We start from the raw sequence: 14,582 nt of genomic DNA, 5'->3' as shown, positions 1-14,582 counted from the left end.
GTATAATGGGCCAATAATGTTTTTTCTATGAGGGTCTCTTATAGTAATGCCCATACTAGTGGCCCCTACAGCAGATACAGGATAAAAAGGTGAGAAACTTTTTATTTTCTGAGAATTTTTTTTCAGTTTTAAGAACATTTCATGAAAAAGCCGTACCTAATACAAAGCAGGTGTTGTATGGCACGCTACTATAACCACATGCAAACCACACATAGATCCCTCTGTGGTACATGGATTTATTGAGCATGAATTTCTTTCTTTTAACAGCTAATCCTTACAACAAGTACACACACGACTGAATTATCTGTTTGGCAGCCTTTCATCCTGTTGGTAATGAGCATACAAAAAACACAAATAAACTGACTGTAAGGAAGCAGCTAATTTCATATTTCCTAGGAGGTAAATACAACTATAAATAAGTTACAGGTAATAATATAAAACTGACTGTAACATAATGCTACATACAACATACTGGTGTGCATTACACAGAAAACACATGCTGAGCTCGAGGAAATAATTATTTTAATTTTTTGTTAACAGTAATTATAGGCTTTTGCTTGAAATTCACTATTGTGATAAATGATACCCAGTAGTGATGGGTGGGCAAGTTACGTGAAATTGTTTTTGCTGCAAATGTCATATGACAAGTGGAAACAGTTTGCTGAAACTGACTTTTGCCTTTTTGCAAATTTACATTGCACTTTGTGGTTTAATTGCATAACCCTGGAAAATGGTATTGTCACAAAAATTGATAGTGGTAGTGTTGGGATGCCTCTATTTTTATATAATTGGATATAGAGAAATAGAGCATATATCAGGATCTAGATATACAGCTAATGTAAGTCAATAGGTCATTTTACACATCTGCATGAATAAATTCCAGACATGTCACAATATACATCAACCACACATATTCAAAAACGGCACCTTTTATCTTTTCAAGTTAATCCTTGAACCCCAGTCAAATCACTTTGCCGGGGCATGTCCTACCCATCTGCTGATCTCAGTGACACAGCTTTGGATACAGGAATAATGGCATGTGCACAAACACAGAGATTTACATGATCTAGGCCGACATTTTAATCCAAGATATAGATGTCGTCCCTTTGTTTAAAACCAAAACATAAACCCCACATATCAACACACAAGATGGAAATTGTCTATTAGACACAAGGTCCTGTCCATGTGTAAGACACATGACTTTGCATCAACATTTTCAGCAGCAAAGGGTTTAAAATGATCCAACACAAGCACAAATGTCAACAACGAGTCAAGGAAACAAGTCAGTTTATCAAGCTTGTAAACAAAATGCTCTTCAGTACAGGAATTTTATATCATCTTACCTGTTGAGAAGATGATCTTCAAGGTCACATCTTTGAAGGATTTCATTACAATATTCACTTAAGGGGCATGTAACCAAAAGCTTATCTAGTAAGTTTCTTACTAGCACAGTGGACTTTTTGCAGGATTGTAGCATAATGTGTTTCCTATCCATAGGACAGAAGTTCTCATGTGTAAGGAAGTTTGTGAGGCAGAGGGTGCAGAATGTATGACCACATGGGGTATCCAGAGGTTGTATCAGTGCATGAAGACAAATGTGACACATTAAATCGTCATCCACCTCTTCTGTGTATGTGTAAAAATGGTTTTCTTCTGTGGAATGTTGCTGTCCACAAACAGTGCATAGTGTCTGAGGAAGGGCAGTATCCAATACTTCAATTCTATCACAGGATTCCATGACTGATGTCATTTTGGATTATATACCTTGCTTTGGACAACTGGCAAAGCTACAACTGCAATCAAAACAGAAGCACAAGGTGTTAGATATGAGAATTAGGGACAAAGAAAACTAAAACAAAATACTGTACTTGGACTTTACTGACAATTCACTTCCAGGTAAAATGCAGTGCTAAATAAATAATGTGGTTTAGGGTTCCATAGATGGATAATGATTAAAATATCAAGCAGTCTTTTTTTCTTCAGCTAACACGTAGACATGCATATTGATATCCTATTCCCCATTAAATACTCATGTCATATTCACCATAGACTTCAGCTGGAGTAGCCACTGGCTAAAAATCAAACCTTGAAGGTAAACTCCCTCCAATATTATATCATATATATATATATATATATATATATATATATATATATATATATATATATATATGTGTGTCAAGATGAAAATCAAATGGAGTCAAGATGAAAATCAAAGATTTTGTGAAGACCCGCATGTCACGTTATCTTGCTTTATTTATATGTGAAACCAAGGTAATAATCCTAGTGTGCACAGATTTTATTCTTTTATATTTTTTATACATATACCACATAAGGGGTTGTATGGGTTTGCATGAAGTGTTGTTCTTGTTCTTCTTTTAAACAATGATCTAGAACCTGGACAGAGAAATAGGAGATGTTGTTTGCTGTATATAAACTATAGAATATAAAGATCCAGTATACCTAAAATGGATATATGCATGCACTTTCCGCTGTTTTTCTACTCTCTGCATTTTGTTAATGTCACACTTTATACATTGTACCCATACTAGACAGCACAACCAGATCCTGGATCTTCCTACATGGTACAATGCAGTTAAAAGCAATGTCACCTGGTTCAGGACCTACAACCGATAATAAGTAGCACGGTCGGCTCAGTGGTTAGTAACCCAGTCTTTGCAGTAATAGGTCACAGTTTCAAATCCCAGCCAGGACACAATCTACAAGGAATTTCCGCCTGTCTGTGTGGGGTTCCTCCCACATCTCCATAAAAACATGCAGTTAGGTTAATATTACTTTTAAGTCTTTCCCTCAAAAATTTCCTTAGACTATGTTAATGACATATGACTATGATTGGGGCATTAGATTGTGAGAACTCTTTGAGGTACAGTTAGTAGTACGACAATAGACTTTGTAAAGCTCTGTGTAATAGGTCAGTGCTAAAGAATAATACTAATAGTATCACTATGCACGAAAGAGAGAATTTAAGATGAATCATTTTATTCAATGACATTGGTTCAGATTTATGTTCTTGCATAGGAGGGTATATTTTAAGTCGATGACAGGCAGAACTACAGAAGCTGAATCAGTAACAACCTTCGGCAATTGGTACTGTATATTCCATTTACAATGACAATATACCATTCAGTGTAGTCTATGCTAGGGAAGGTTGTTTGTTGCAACGCACAGCATTTCAAACCTAATTATATCTCATATAATATAACGAAAGATGACGGATTCAGATTGACTATATACACTTTATATTTTTCTGTTGACATTACTTAATATTTTACTGAAAAGGTCATTTAGTTTTATAAAAAAAAAAAAAAAACACTACAAAGGCTAGAAATGTACATTTGATCCACCCTATATATCATAAAAGAGGGAATAATAGATTGCTCTCATCTTATGTGCAGCAAAACGAAGGGTGTTCAAATCACCTGAAGGATCTGAGCTTAAGAGGAAATACCATCTGAAAGCAAGAGCTTTATAATATAGATACAAAAAAAATAATAATAAAGCAAAAACATTTCCTAGAAGCAGATTTCCAACTCTTAAAATCAGTGAAGAATTTCCTAAAAGACAGATCATCTGATGTAGCCTCAGTGGGCACAATTGTAAAGGTTACTGCTATTATTACCAGGAACTGATAACGCTAGATGGGAGTTTAAATATCCTGGTATTTTTCCGGACTATTTCGTTTCATCATAGTCAATATCAATGACTATTTCGTTACATCAATGACAATAATTATTCTTTCTCTCCTGGGATCATATACTCCAGAAGTAGAATGATTTGACAGCTGAGTGTTTCCAAAAGTCCTGACATCTTGCATGTACATAGAGCAAAATGTATCATCTTTTACTCATGTTCAGAATTCCACTACCATCTGCTCTCCCATATCTCTTTTTTTCTGAATATCCAAAACAGAAATGACAGGAGATTAAAAATAAATCAATAATGATTCAAATATACAATGGATATATATATATATATATATATATATATATATATATTTACTTTTTTTTGGATTTGGCATCACTAGCACATGTAACAGGAGTAAAACCAGGTCATCATACTGGCAGTCCTAGCACTGATGATGTCATCCCACTACAGCTTTATTGCTCTCAAAATGGACAGACAGCATCCCGACTAAGGATCAACCCACGCTACCTTATACACACTTAGTTATGACTCTATGGCTAAGCCAGGTAAAGTTTGAAACACATCAAGCAGAACTTTGGCAATAACGTTCTATTTGACATCATCAAGCCTGACTTTTTTTAATTTTTTTTTTCAACCGTTGGTCCATGAGAAAATGTTGGTGGTCCACTATGGTTGGTGCACCCCCAAGCAGGGTCAGGAGAAGGACCACACTTGGGGGGCTCAGGCTCAGGGTGGTGGGCAGGTTGTGTCTCTGGATGAGCCTGCGATGGGAGAGTGTGTTCTGGCATCATGATGTCACTATGGGGGAAGTTTCTTCCTCTTTGAGTGACGGCCTCCCTGCGCATTTGCGGTCTGGAGCAGATAACCTTAGTGGTCTGTGGGTCTGAAAAGGTTGGCAAAATGAATGCATTTAAAACTATCCCTTCACAAATTTTAAATATCTAATTCAGTCTATTGCAGCCATCACACAGATCTATGGAATGGTAAACTATGGCAATATAATAAATAACTGTGGTCAGATGGTCATTCTACTCTCCCCCTCCCATCAGGATGTTCCTTGTCAACATACCAAATTGGCACATATGGTTGTGCTGCTGTACAGGAGATTGAAAGAGGTTGATACCACATCATATTCAGGTACAACATTTGTATTTAATAATAAATGTATTCTTTTTAAATACATCCTGGTTTTGTCAATATTTCCATCTTCATGAAGCCAGATGGCATGGCTAAGCAAAAGAACGAATTCTTTCATAGGACTCCTCTCTACTAGGTGGTTTTATAATGAGTTGGTAAATGTCCTGCACGCTACATTTCAATATATTGCTTTGTGTGGTCTACGTATTGGAATCCACCATAACCATAGAGAAATATTGGTTGTAGTAACACATGATACCTACCAATAGTACAGTGTAATTGGGCTCTTTAAGGAACAGTGTGAAACTAACCTAACTAACTCTTTCTTTAGCACATTAGTACAGTGTATGTAAATACATTTTATTACAATTCTGTTTCACTAGTCTGAATGGCAAGATACTGAGTGTACACCATTCTCATCCAGTCCAGACACACAAGAGATTTTCACTGAGTTAATCTCATATCTGCAGAAACAGTTCGCCAGTACTGTAGTGTGGGAACATGTCTGAGAAAAGGCAAAAGGCATTTTTTAACCCCTTGAGGCAGATTATTACTGATGGCCACATCCTTATGTATGTCTGATAAAAATTCTATTTGTTTAGTCATTCTTTTTTAAAAAGAAAACCAATTTCTGGGCTGTAAAGGAGTACACATTTCAGCTATTAATTTGTCTTGCAAATAATTAAAAAAGACCTTAATTTTAGGTTACAAACAATACATGTTTTTATAAAGGAAAGAAAAAAAAAAGCACTGGGAAAACAAATTCAAAAAGTTCCCCAATTACCAGGCTGTGCAAAGTTGCTCTTTTTATGTTGCACTCTTCCCTATTAGCTGGTCTTCATCTTTAGTAAAGACTATGTAAACCAATGCATGCACCAGAGATGTATAATGTTTTTGCTATAATAAAACCCCAATGGACTGTTCAGTATGTTTCTATTGCCCCTCCTCCAGACTGTCAAAAAATAACAAATTACAAATCCAAAAGTTTGCTAAAACTAGTTGTAACTAATTAGCTAAATGAAGCAGTTTTTGGGCAAGTCTGAAACATTTTCAGTTACTGACAACATTACTGGAATACCATTTGATACATCAAAAGTGTTGGTAGAGTTTGCCTCTGTACAGTTCATCCAATAGTTTGCCCAGTTTGATCCCTATGCTCAAGTTCATTCGATATGATAACTCCAATATATGATAACCCTACCCAAAAATTGATAGACATAGCATATGGTGCCTTTACAAGTATAGGATAAAGAGGCAAGGCATGTACACTATTATTGACAGTTATAGTGTATGGCCAATCCAGCTCATGGCTTTTGACAGCACCCAACTGCCAGATGCATTGGCAGAACCATACACTTTGACTAAGGTTTGACTAAGTAGTGCACTGTACCAGTCATTGACTAATATAGTGTATTGCTCAGCCAATACAGATAGCAAAGTATTGCCCTAGGTGTTGACTCTAATCGCTAAACATGGTCAAGGTTCAGCATTATTTGCTTTGAAATGAATAACTGATGTTCAGGTCCATTTTAACACAAACCCTAAGACAAACACCAAGCCTACACATCAAGTTGAAAAAATAAAGCAAGATGGTATTGTACGTATGTACGGCTGTGGGATTTTGAGTACCCAGCCCTTGCAGCACAATAATGAGGCACTGTTGAAATCACGCACACTTTCTAGAAACACTGATAACCAAGATTAGTATTTTTTTTCTTAAACGACCATTTGTTGTGTCTTAGTATATTCATTTTTTTTTTATTACAGGCGATGCAGGACTATAATCTAAGTAATTTATTGAAGATCTGTACACCATGCTGTAGTGCTTTAAACCATTTTGCAGCATTATTATTTCTGCTTTTACTTCAATTACTCTCTGTTCTCTTTGTGCATTAGTTCACTTTTTCTCTTTGGGTAACAGAGATATAAATCATCACCCAGGTTCTGTGTTTTACAGAGAGATGGCTGATTGCTGGCTTGTATAGAGAAAGTGGTGATTTTTAAAACATAGAGGATAGAATAAAAACATAGACGCGGAGGTATTGCTCAGCACAATCAGCCAGAATTCTTGTCTATTGTTTTTATGCAATGAAAGATGAAACCTGATTGTTATATATGGACAAAAAGTCTAATTTTTGCATCTCTTCAACAGTTTTAATGAATCGAAGGAATAGAAAAAACATGTTATTTCCGGTACATGGTAACAATAAGTTAAAAGAAGACTGTATTTAAAGCCACGATATAACATGTTGATTATGTTATTAATTTTATACTATGAGCTGTCCTTGGTTTCCAAGCATCATCTCAGGTGTTCAAAATTTGTTTTTCCCTGTCCCAGGTGTTAGTTTTGGAATTCTGCATTTTCAAGACGAATTAAACATCTTTTAAAGCCAACTTGCAACAGATATTAAAACAAAAACATTCCTATCAATGTAATAATGTAATATTTAAAACAATATATGTAAATTTAATTTTAAGAAATTAGTTGAATTTGGCTTTGTATACAGCTCTATACCTGCAAAGTGGCACCCAAACTAGGAAAGGGATGGGCAGCACTGGGGAGCAACTCAGAGTGCAGCAGACATGGATAGTGAACTTGGATGGATAGAGAAAGATAGAGCAAAATAATGCGCTCATCAGCTGCTGCTGCACCTCCACCAGTCACTCACTTGCTGGGGCTGGAAGTGACTATGCTGTATTGCTTGACCAACCAGATTGTGCTATTTGTCAGCCCAGGTATATGGGAATCTCAAGACTGGATGAACAATGATGTAAATCTTCTAGCAGAAAAATGTCCACTGCCCACCATATTGCTGAATGATGCAGTAGCCAATGGAAGAGCTCCAACACACAGGGGGTAACTTTTCACAAAAAGAATGATCCAAGTAAGTGCCTGTTGAAGAGGTGAGTATAAAACGATCTCAGTCCAAGGCACTTCTATCAGTCTCCAAGAGCAATTGCTTGGTAGTGGATTGTGGCCATGCTACTGGATTGCAAATACACAATGTGCATTGGTTGTCTACACACCTCTTGACCAAAGACGTTAACCAAATGGCTATCACCCCTTAAAAATGTTGGAAGATCAAACTTCCCCCTTGTTTTGGATTGTCAGATTAGGTCCACAAGGATCCAATTTCGCTATGTTTGTAGTTTATAATTGGGGGTAATGACATTAAAGAAAAAGCAGATTGACGTACAGGGGCTGTATAATTTTTGAGATTTTGTTTTTCCACTTTGTGGTCTAGTATATTATGTATAGTTTCCATATTACAGGGTTTTATTTCTTAGTTTCACCCTAAAGTTATTATTTTATTCAGGAGTAGGAAATAAAAGAGATGTTGCATTTATATTGCCACCTGTTTACAGTTCAGTTTGACTGGTTTGTTGTACAGTATGTACCTCTGCAGTCTTTGTACTGTCATAATAAATGGAAACATTGGTATTTCCATCTGAATTCAAACTCATCCATTAAACTTATCAAGCAAGCAGAACAACCTTGAATACCCAGAACGTAGTCAACAGATAATAGTTCAAGCATAACACAGTAAGTAAACACAAAGCTTTCATCTTCTATGGATTATAGCTGAACTCCAGATAGACAGAAAAATGCAGTTTAATTCAGTTATGTATTCATATCTCCAATGAAACTTTGTAAAGCAGAATACAGAATGGAACTGTGTGTGGTGCGGTCAGTACTAGGAGTTAGGCTATTCTCCATAAAATGTGCAAAAACGTAAAAAGATGATATTATTGGGTTGGTGCTGTCCCTAATTGTCCAACCACAGACTGGAGACTACAGAGGTCTGAAATCAAGGTGCAGAAATGCAAACCTTTGACAGGTAAACAGCTTTCATCAATACATTTCAGCTAGACATGTTGCTTTTTTTTTACTTTTCCAGATACATACTTTTTAATCTTTTTTTAAATTTGATTCTCTTTACTGAAATCACAAATGGGTTGGATGCATATTGTGCAGAGAGAATATTTATAGTAAGATTTAACAGCCAAACATTTAGAAACAGCTCCTACAGAATTCATAATGAGTAATTGCATAATCATAATGTGTATTAAAGGAGAGGCCCTATCTTCTTCAACAGAAAGCAGCAAATAAAATAAATAAAGACAAAACAAATGTATGTGAAACAATTTCCTGACGTGTCATGACCAATACCTCTATGTGTGCATTTTTAGACATGCTGCTACACACTGCTGCTTATATTCAAAGTCATTGTATACAACGTTTTGCCTGTAACAGGCCTTAACCTGTTCTACATAGTTTCGATTGCCTTACAGCAAACTTCTATCTCTATGTTGGTTTCCCCTTAAAAAAAATCCTTGTGGTTAATTATCTGCAGGAGTATCACGGTTGTCTTTGTATCACCATAATTACTAACACACATAAATGAAAGGGTTCTGTTGAATCTCATTAATCCCAGAACTTGTATAAATAGTGGTGTCAGTAATTAAAGCAAGGCATGGTAAATATCCTAAATAGAATCAAATTGATGTATTTTTTATTAATTTCTAGATCACACTTAAAATAGTCACGTACTAATCTATTTCTTTGACTTTGGAGGAATTCCCTATTACAGCCTACAAGCCAGAAAAGCCTTTCTGAACCCTTTTGTCCCTGCAGGTCTTGGAAAACCCCTGCTAAAACTAACTTTTTGGGGACCAACTAGAAACGTCATTAGAGTCATGTAGCTCCCTTTAGAATTATACAGATAAAATCAAAGTTCAAGGAACTGCCGTGAAGCTCTGGAGGAACCCTGAAGTTGAAAGGAACCCTGGTTGAGAATGGCTGAGCCAGGACAAGAGAGCACTAGGTTTCCTATCTACCTTTATCGTTGGGGATGGATAGTTTATCACAGGATATGTTATAGTTCATTGAACTAGACCAGTGTTTCTCAACCAGGGTTTCTCAAGAAGTTGCTAGGGGAGCCTTAAACAATGTATGCATCTCAGGTCAGTTTAACTGGCAACAATAATCTTTTCGGCTATCTGAGTCACACTTTTCCTATTGGCCAGCAACATAAGAAGCTTTCCATTGACCACCACATTATTATACTGTGAGCTGTCGATATAGTAGGTAAAGCAGGAGTTCCCTAAAGACTCTTTTTCAAGGTGTTCCTCCATGTTAAAAAGGTTAATAAACACTAACCTAGACTTTATCCTTCATTTAGGAATGTTTGCACACCAACCGACTTGTCTTATTAATTCATTTAGGGAAAATATGAAGCCTAAAAGGTAAATATTTAAAGCCTAAAAGGTATAATTTAAAGAACTATTGCAAGAGAAGAGATTTGTTTTAACAGGCAACAAGTTGTAAACTTGTGTAAATCAATTTCTGCCTCATCTTCAAACTTTATACTTGCAAAAAAACATAGAAATCTGTCTTTATACTACATCATACCTACTTAAGTTTCTGGGGGTCTGGCAACCTCTTGGTAGAATTTTTTTAGGAATCCCTGTACCATTTTGCCCTGGAAGATGCTTTGATTGTAATCAGTGTAAATCATAAAGGTGTGATTAGTGTTGCTCATTTTGAAATGCTAGGTAAAGTTGACCCTGGATTCCACCATGACCCACTGTGCTGCTTTACTTGACTGGTAACTTAAAACACAATATTAGGATTAATTTTCCAATATCAGAGGCTGCCTATTCAACATGTGATCTTTACACAATTATGTAAATTGTCATAGGAATGTATTTTATATTGACGTATCTAAGCACATGCATGGGTCAATTTATATATATAGTTTTGCCACAATTTGTCAAGTGATGACTAAGAAGGGGGTAGTTTAGTTTTCATTATACACACACCTACACAGAACACAAAGGTACACCCTTCTGAAACACACCTTTAATTACACTTTATGGCTGATATCTGAAGGTCCTGTATGCACAGTTTTAGATTTATCTCAACATTTGCCAAATAAGTGACAGAGTATGTGAAGCAAAAACTCAACATGAGTTGCAGTGATTCTAAACTGTAGTAATAAGGTTTGTGGTTCTTTAAATTTAATGCAAGGTAACTACTTTTGAAAACTTTTAGTAGCACATGTGTTAATGAAATATTTGTTGTGATTTAAAGGTCAGTAAAGCATTTCCAAGGAGGTAGAATGCAGTATGTTGGTTTGAACCCTATTGAGCAATATACACGCTGTTTGTTACCTTTCCTATGAAACATGTTTCTTTCAATGCACCTTAGACTAATGACTATATTTGACCTGCTTCTAAGTTTCAAGTTCATACTAACCTTTAGGAAACATGTAGATTGATTTTTTGGAGGCCACTACCACTCTGCTCACAGTTCTGACAGTCTCCCTTTAGCCATGCAGCAATGTGTCTTTCTCGCATCCTCTGCATTTACGCTTTGGTATTGCACAGCTGAATAGGATTTCAGATTATGTGTTGCAGCTAATGAGCAGAATAGATCCTGGTTTCAATCCTATACTGCTTTTGGTTAGCTAGTCCTGTTTTAAACTCTCCTGCACCAGGCTCTGGTTGCTGTATCCCTCTTTTGTTACCTGAGAGCCCAGGTGTATCCTGCAGGATATAGCCTTTTCAGATACCTGACCTTGGACTGTCCAGACCTTGATCTTCACTTGCCACCTGTCCTGACCTCAGTCAATTTTGATCTTGCCTATAACCAGAAGGGGTGCTTTGTGGAAAACTGGGAGACACTTTGGTAATCCAATGCTTTCTGCCAGGGGGTGCAGCCCTAACAGGCCTTCCTAGCCCTGCCGGCATCAAACTGAATACAGCACAAACATGTCAAAGCTAAAATACAGAGAGAGAAGCCGATAGTCCTTTGAGTGGCCTCTATGCTCTACTCAGGTTCTCAGTGGCATATATTATTACTATCAAAAACAGTAAATGTAGTAATATAATGATTGATCAACTTGCTTTTATTTTCTAAACTCATTATGCATTAAAAGGGTTTAAAAATAATTTGCATTGTCAATACCCACTAATCGGCTTTCTATAGTAATTTTCCTAGTTAAAAGTTATTGAAGAAATATATTTGCGTAGTTATCATAGGCAAACATATTTTTCCTCTTAAGCTGCGTACACCTGTGCAATAATTATCGACTGTTCGTCCGATAATCGTTAACAAAAAGTGCACAATGGCTGACCAACAAAGCCGACAAACAAGGAAAGTCACTGGAAACAACGACCGTCTGATTGGGCGATGATCATTCGCTATTTAATGTGTGTACAGTCGGACAGTGATCATGAATAATTCTGAGCATGCGCGATGATGAACGTTCATTGCACTGCGCTTCACTTTGTGTATATGTATTTATCATTCAAACAATCCCATCAAGCGTGTGTACATTATCTTTGAACAATCGTATCGTTACAGCATGTACAGAATCAGACACTATACGATCGTTCACAAAAATAATCGTTGATAATTATTGCAGGTGTGTACCTAGCCTTAGAACCTTAAAGCTACATACACACTTCCAATTATTATCGTTGGAAAACGAACGACGAACATTCATGCACGATATATATGAACGATCGTATAGCACCGATCCTGCACATAGAGTTAACGACACGATCGTTCGTAGATATTGTACACACAATAGATACGATCGTTTGAGCGATAGAGGAACTATGTGCACGACAGGAAAGTGACGGATGTTCGTTCATCACGCATGCTCTGACCATGGACGATCAACGAACGACCGTACACACGAACGATGTTCAACGATCGTCGTCCAATCCGATCCGTCGGTCCGGTCGTTCGTTTCCAGCGACTTTCCTCGTTCGTCGGCGTCGTTGGTTACTTTTTTACGAACGATTTTTTGCCCAATCGATCGTTCGTCGTTCGATTGGAACGATAAAAATTGGAAGTGTGTACGCACCTTTAGACTAAAGCCTGTACAAAAAAAATGTATATTGGCCAATGATCAGCATATCTCCAAGCTGTCCATGACAGCAATTACACCCTATGACTATTGTCTGTGAAGATTATCATCTATCCAGGTCATTGTGTAGTAAGTATTATTCAGCTAAATTTATTTTGTAGTATTGTCAATACAAGTCCAGCTGAAGGTGACTAACTACTAAAATCTAGACTATGACTCTTGCCTCTCACTTGTTGCAATAAAAGTGCTGTCAGTAAGCCCCCAAACAAATAGGAAGTGGGGATAATACCTGTTTTCCTGATTTATAACATTTCTTTACTTCTCCCGCCTTTACACCATTATGTCAATCCTTGGTGTCAATTGCATGCTTGTGAATGCCTAAGGCTGGTTTCCCGCTTTGATTTTGTGATGTGTTTTTGAAAACATATGCCCCTAGTTGCATGTGTTGCAGCAGGTTTATCTAAATGGGCTTTGCAAGGTACCGCAATAAAGAGAAAAGTCATTTATGGTGTGCCCTCAAAAGCGTATCACACAGTAATGTATGGTAGTGCAGTTGCCATGTATTGCAGTGTGTTGGAAAGGTACAACGCACCAACATGCGCACTGCAGTAATGCAGGCATTTCCAGGTTGAAATGCATGCTCAATCACAATGCACTATGAACCCAGTCCAATGCTATTTCTAAATCTTTTGATCTTCTACATGTAACACCATGGACTTATTTTCCGTCCATTCTATCAAGCTCCGTGAGGCTTGGCAGTCTCACTGAGTGCACTGTGGGTTGAAAATTTTGCTCTCCCTCCCTTCTCATGCATTTCTTTTACTAAATCTATCTGCAAATGCTCAAAGAAAGAAAACAAACTAAACAAAATATATTGCAACTTTTTGAGCCTTGGTACAGCCTTTTTACCTTTTACACTAGGCCACCAATGTCGTTATTATGGGTAATAAAGTCCTGTGCAATTGTACATTTGGCACTTGCCCCAAGAAAAAAAGAACATTTGAAATGATTGAATATTTATTGTTTGAATTATCTTCACTTGCACTGTTACTATTTCTTCATTTCAGGATCCTTAATATACATTACACACTGTAGGTGTTTGGTAATGGAATACATTAGCTCAGTCCCATTGTATATACGTTATATATCTAATCAGGTGAAAAAGCAAATGTCCTGATTTTTTTATGTTTCTGCACATTACTAGGTTATCCAAGTAAACACAAGTTCCCTTCTAGATTCGTTCATGTTTGGTAAGTCACCTCCTTAACACAGCGCGTAGAGATACAGAGGGAACAGACAGAGAGACAAACCTATAACCTGTATAGCTCTGTCACCGTCCATGCTGGTCTCGTTAGTTGTACAATTCTTATCTCACAATATTTCACTAGTATAAAGTGAATACAGCACTAAAAGGTAACCCATAAAAACCTGTAAATAAACTGTTCTACTTTACCTTCATGTACAGAATCCAGGACTCTTGTGATCTGGTATTTGGACAGCCATTTTTCTGAATATAGTTTCCTGAGAGTTGACGTGTTTTTTTCTAGACACAAGGTGAAAACACCTCAGGACTCTTCCTGTAAATGAATTAGGAGGTTATTCTCACAAAGCATTCTGTGACCTCACAGAACACGCCTCTGCAGGCAGGTAAAGCTTGCTGGGGAATGCTATTGATATGCAGATAGGGTAATGAAAGCACTCACCTTGTTCTCTATGACTAAAGCTCACTGAATGCCTCTGCAGATATAGTAATTACCAATTGTCATGCAATCTGTACAGGTTTTATATTCACATGAGTGTATACTTTAGATAGTGATATCTCCGTTATGTGTACAGGATACTCCAGTGCTCATATTATCATTTACTTATAAAATAGAATGAAGTCACAGATAAGCTGAATGG

General features: G+C 36.9%; 1 protein-coding gene across 3 annotated transcripts in view; it reads right to left on the bottom strand.

Moving 5' to 3' along the window:
• Window positions 1-14,252, bottom strand: part of LNX1 (ligand of numb-protein X 1) — a 118,472-nt gene extending 104,220 nt beyond the window's left edge. For 2 of the 3 annotated variants that reach the window (XM_072406237.1, XM_072406240.1), the window contains exons 1-2: window positions 14,134-14,252; window positions 1,344-1,793 (exon numbers count right to left, since the gene is read on the bottom strand). In XM_072406237.1, coding sequence (XP_072262338.1) covers window positions 1,344-1,750 — 407 coding nt within the window. In that variant the 5' untranslated portion in view covers window positions 1,751-1,793; window positions 14,134-14,252. Of the gene's footprint in view, window positions 1-1,343; window positions 1,794-11,059; window positions 11,152-14,133 lie in introns of those variants that run through there. The other variant, XM_072406238.1, reaches the window with a different exon arrangement.
• Window positions 14,253-14,582: the final 330 nt, after the last annotated feature.

This window comes from Pyxicephalus adspersus, chromosome 3 (genome assembly GCF_032062135.1).
Source record: "Pyxicephalus adspersus chromosome 3, UCB_Pads_2.0, whole genome shotgun sequence".
NCBI classification, from domain to species: Eukaryota; Metazoa; Chordata; class Amphibia; order Anura; family Pyxicephalidae; genus Pyxicephalus; species Pyxicephalus adspersus.
Note: the sequence above shows the minus strand (reverse complement) of the source record. Positions and strands in the feature narration are given on the sequence as shown.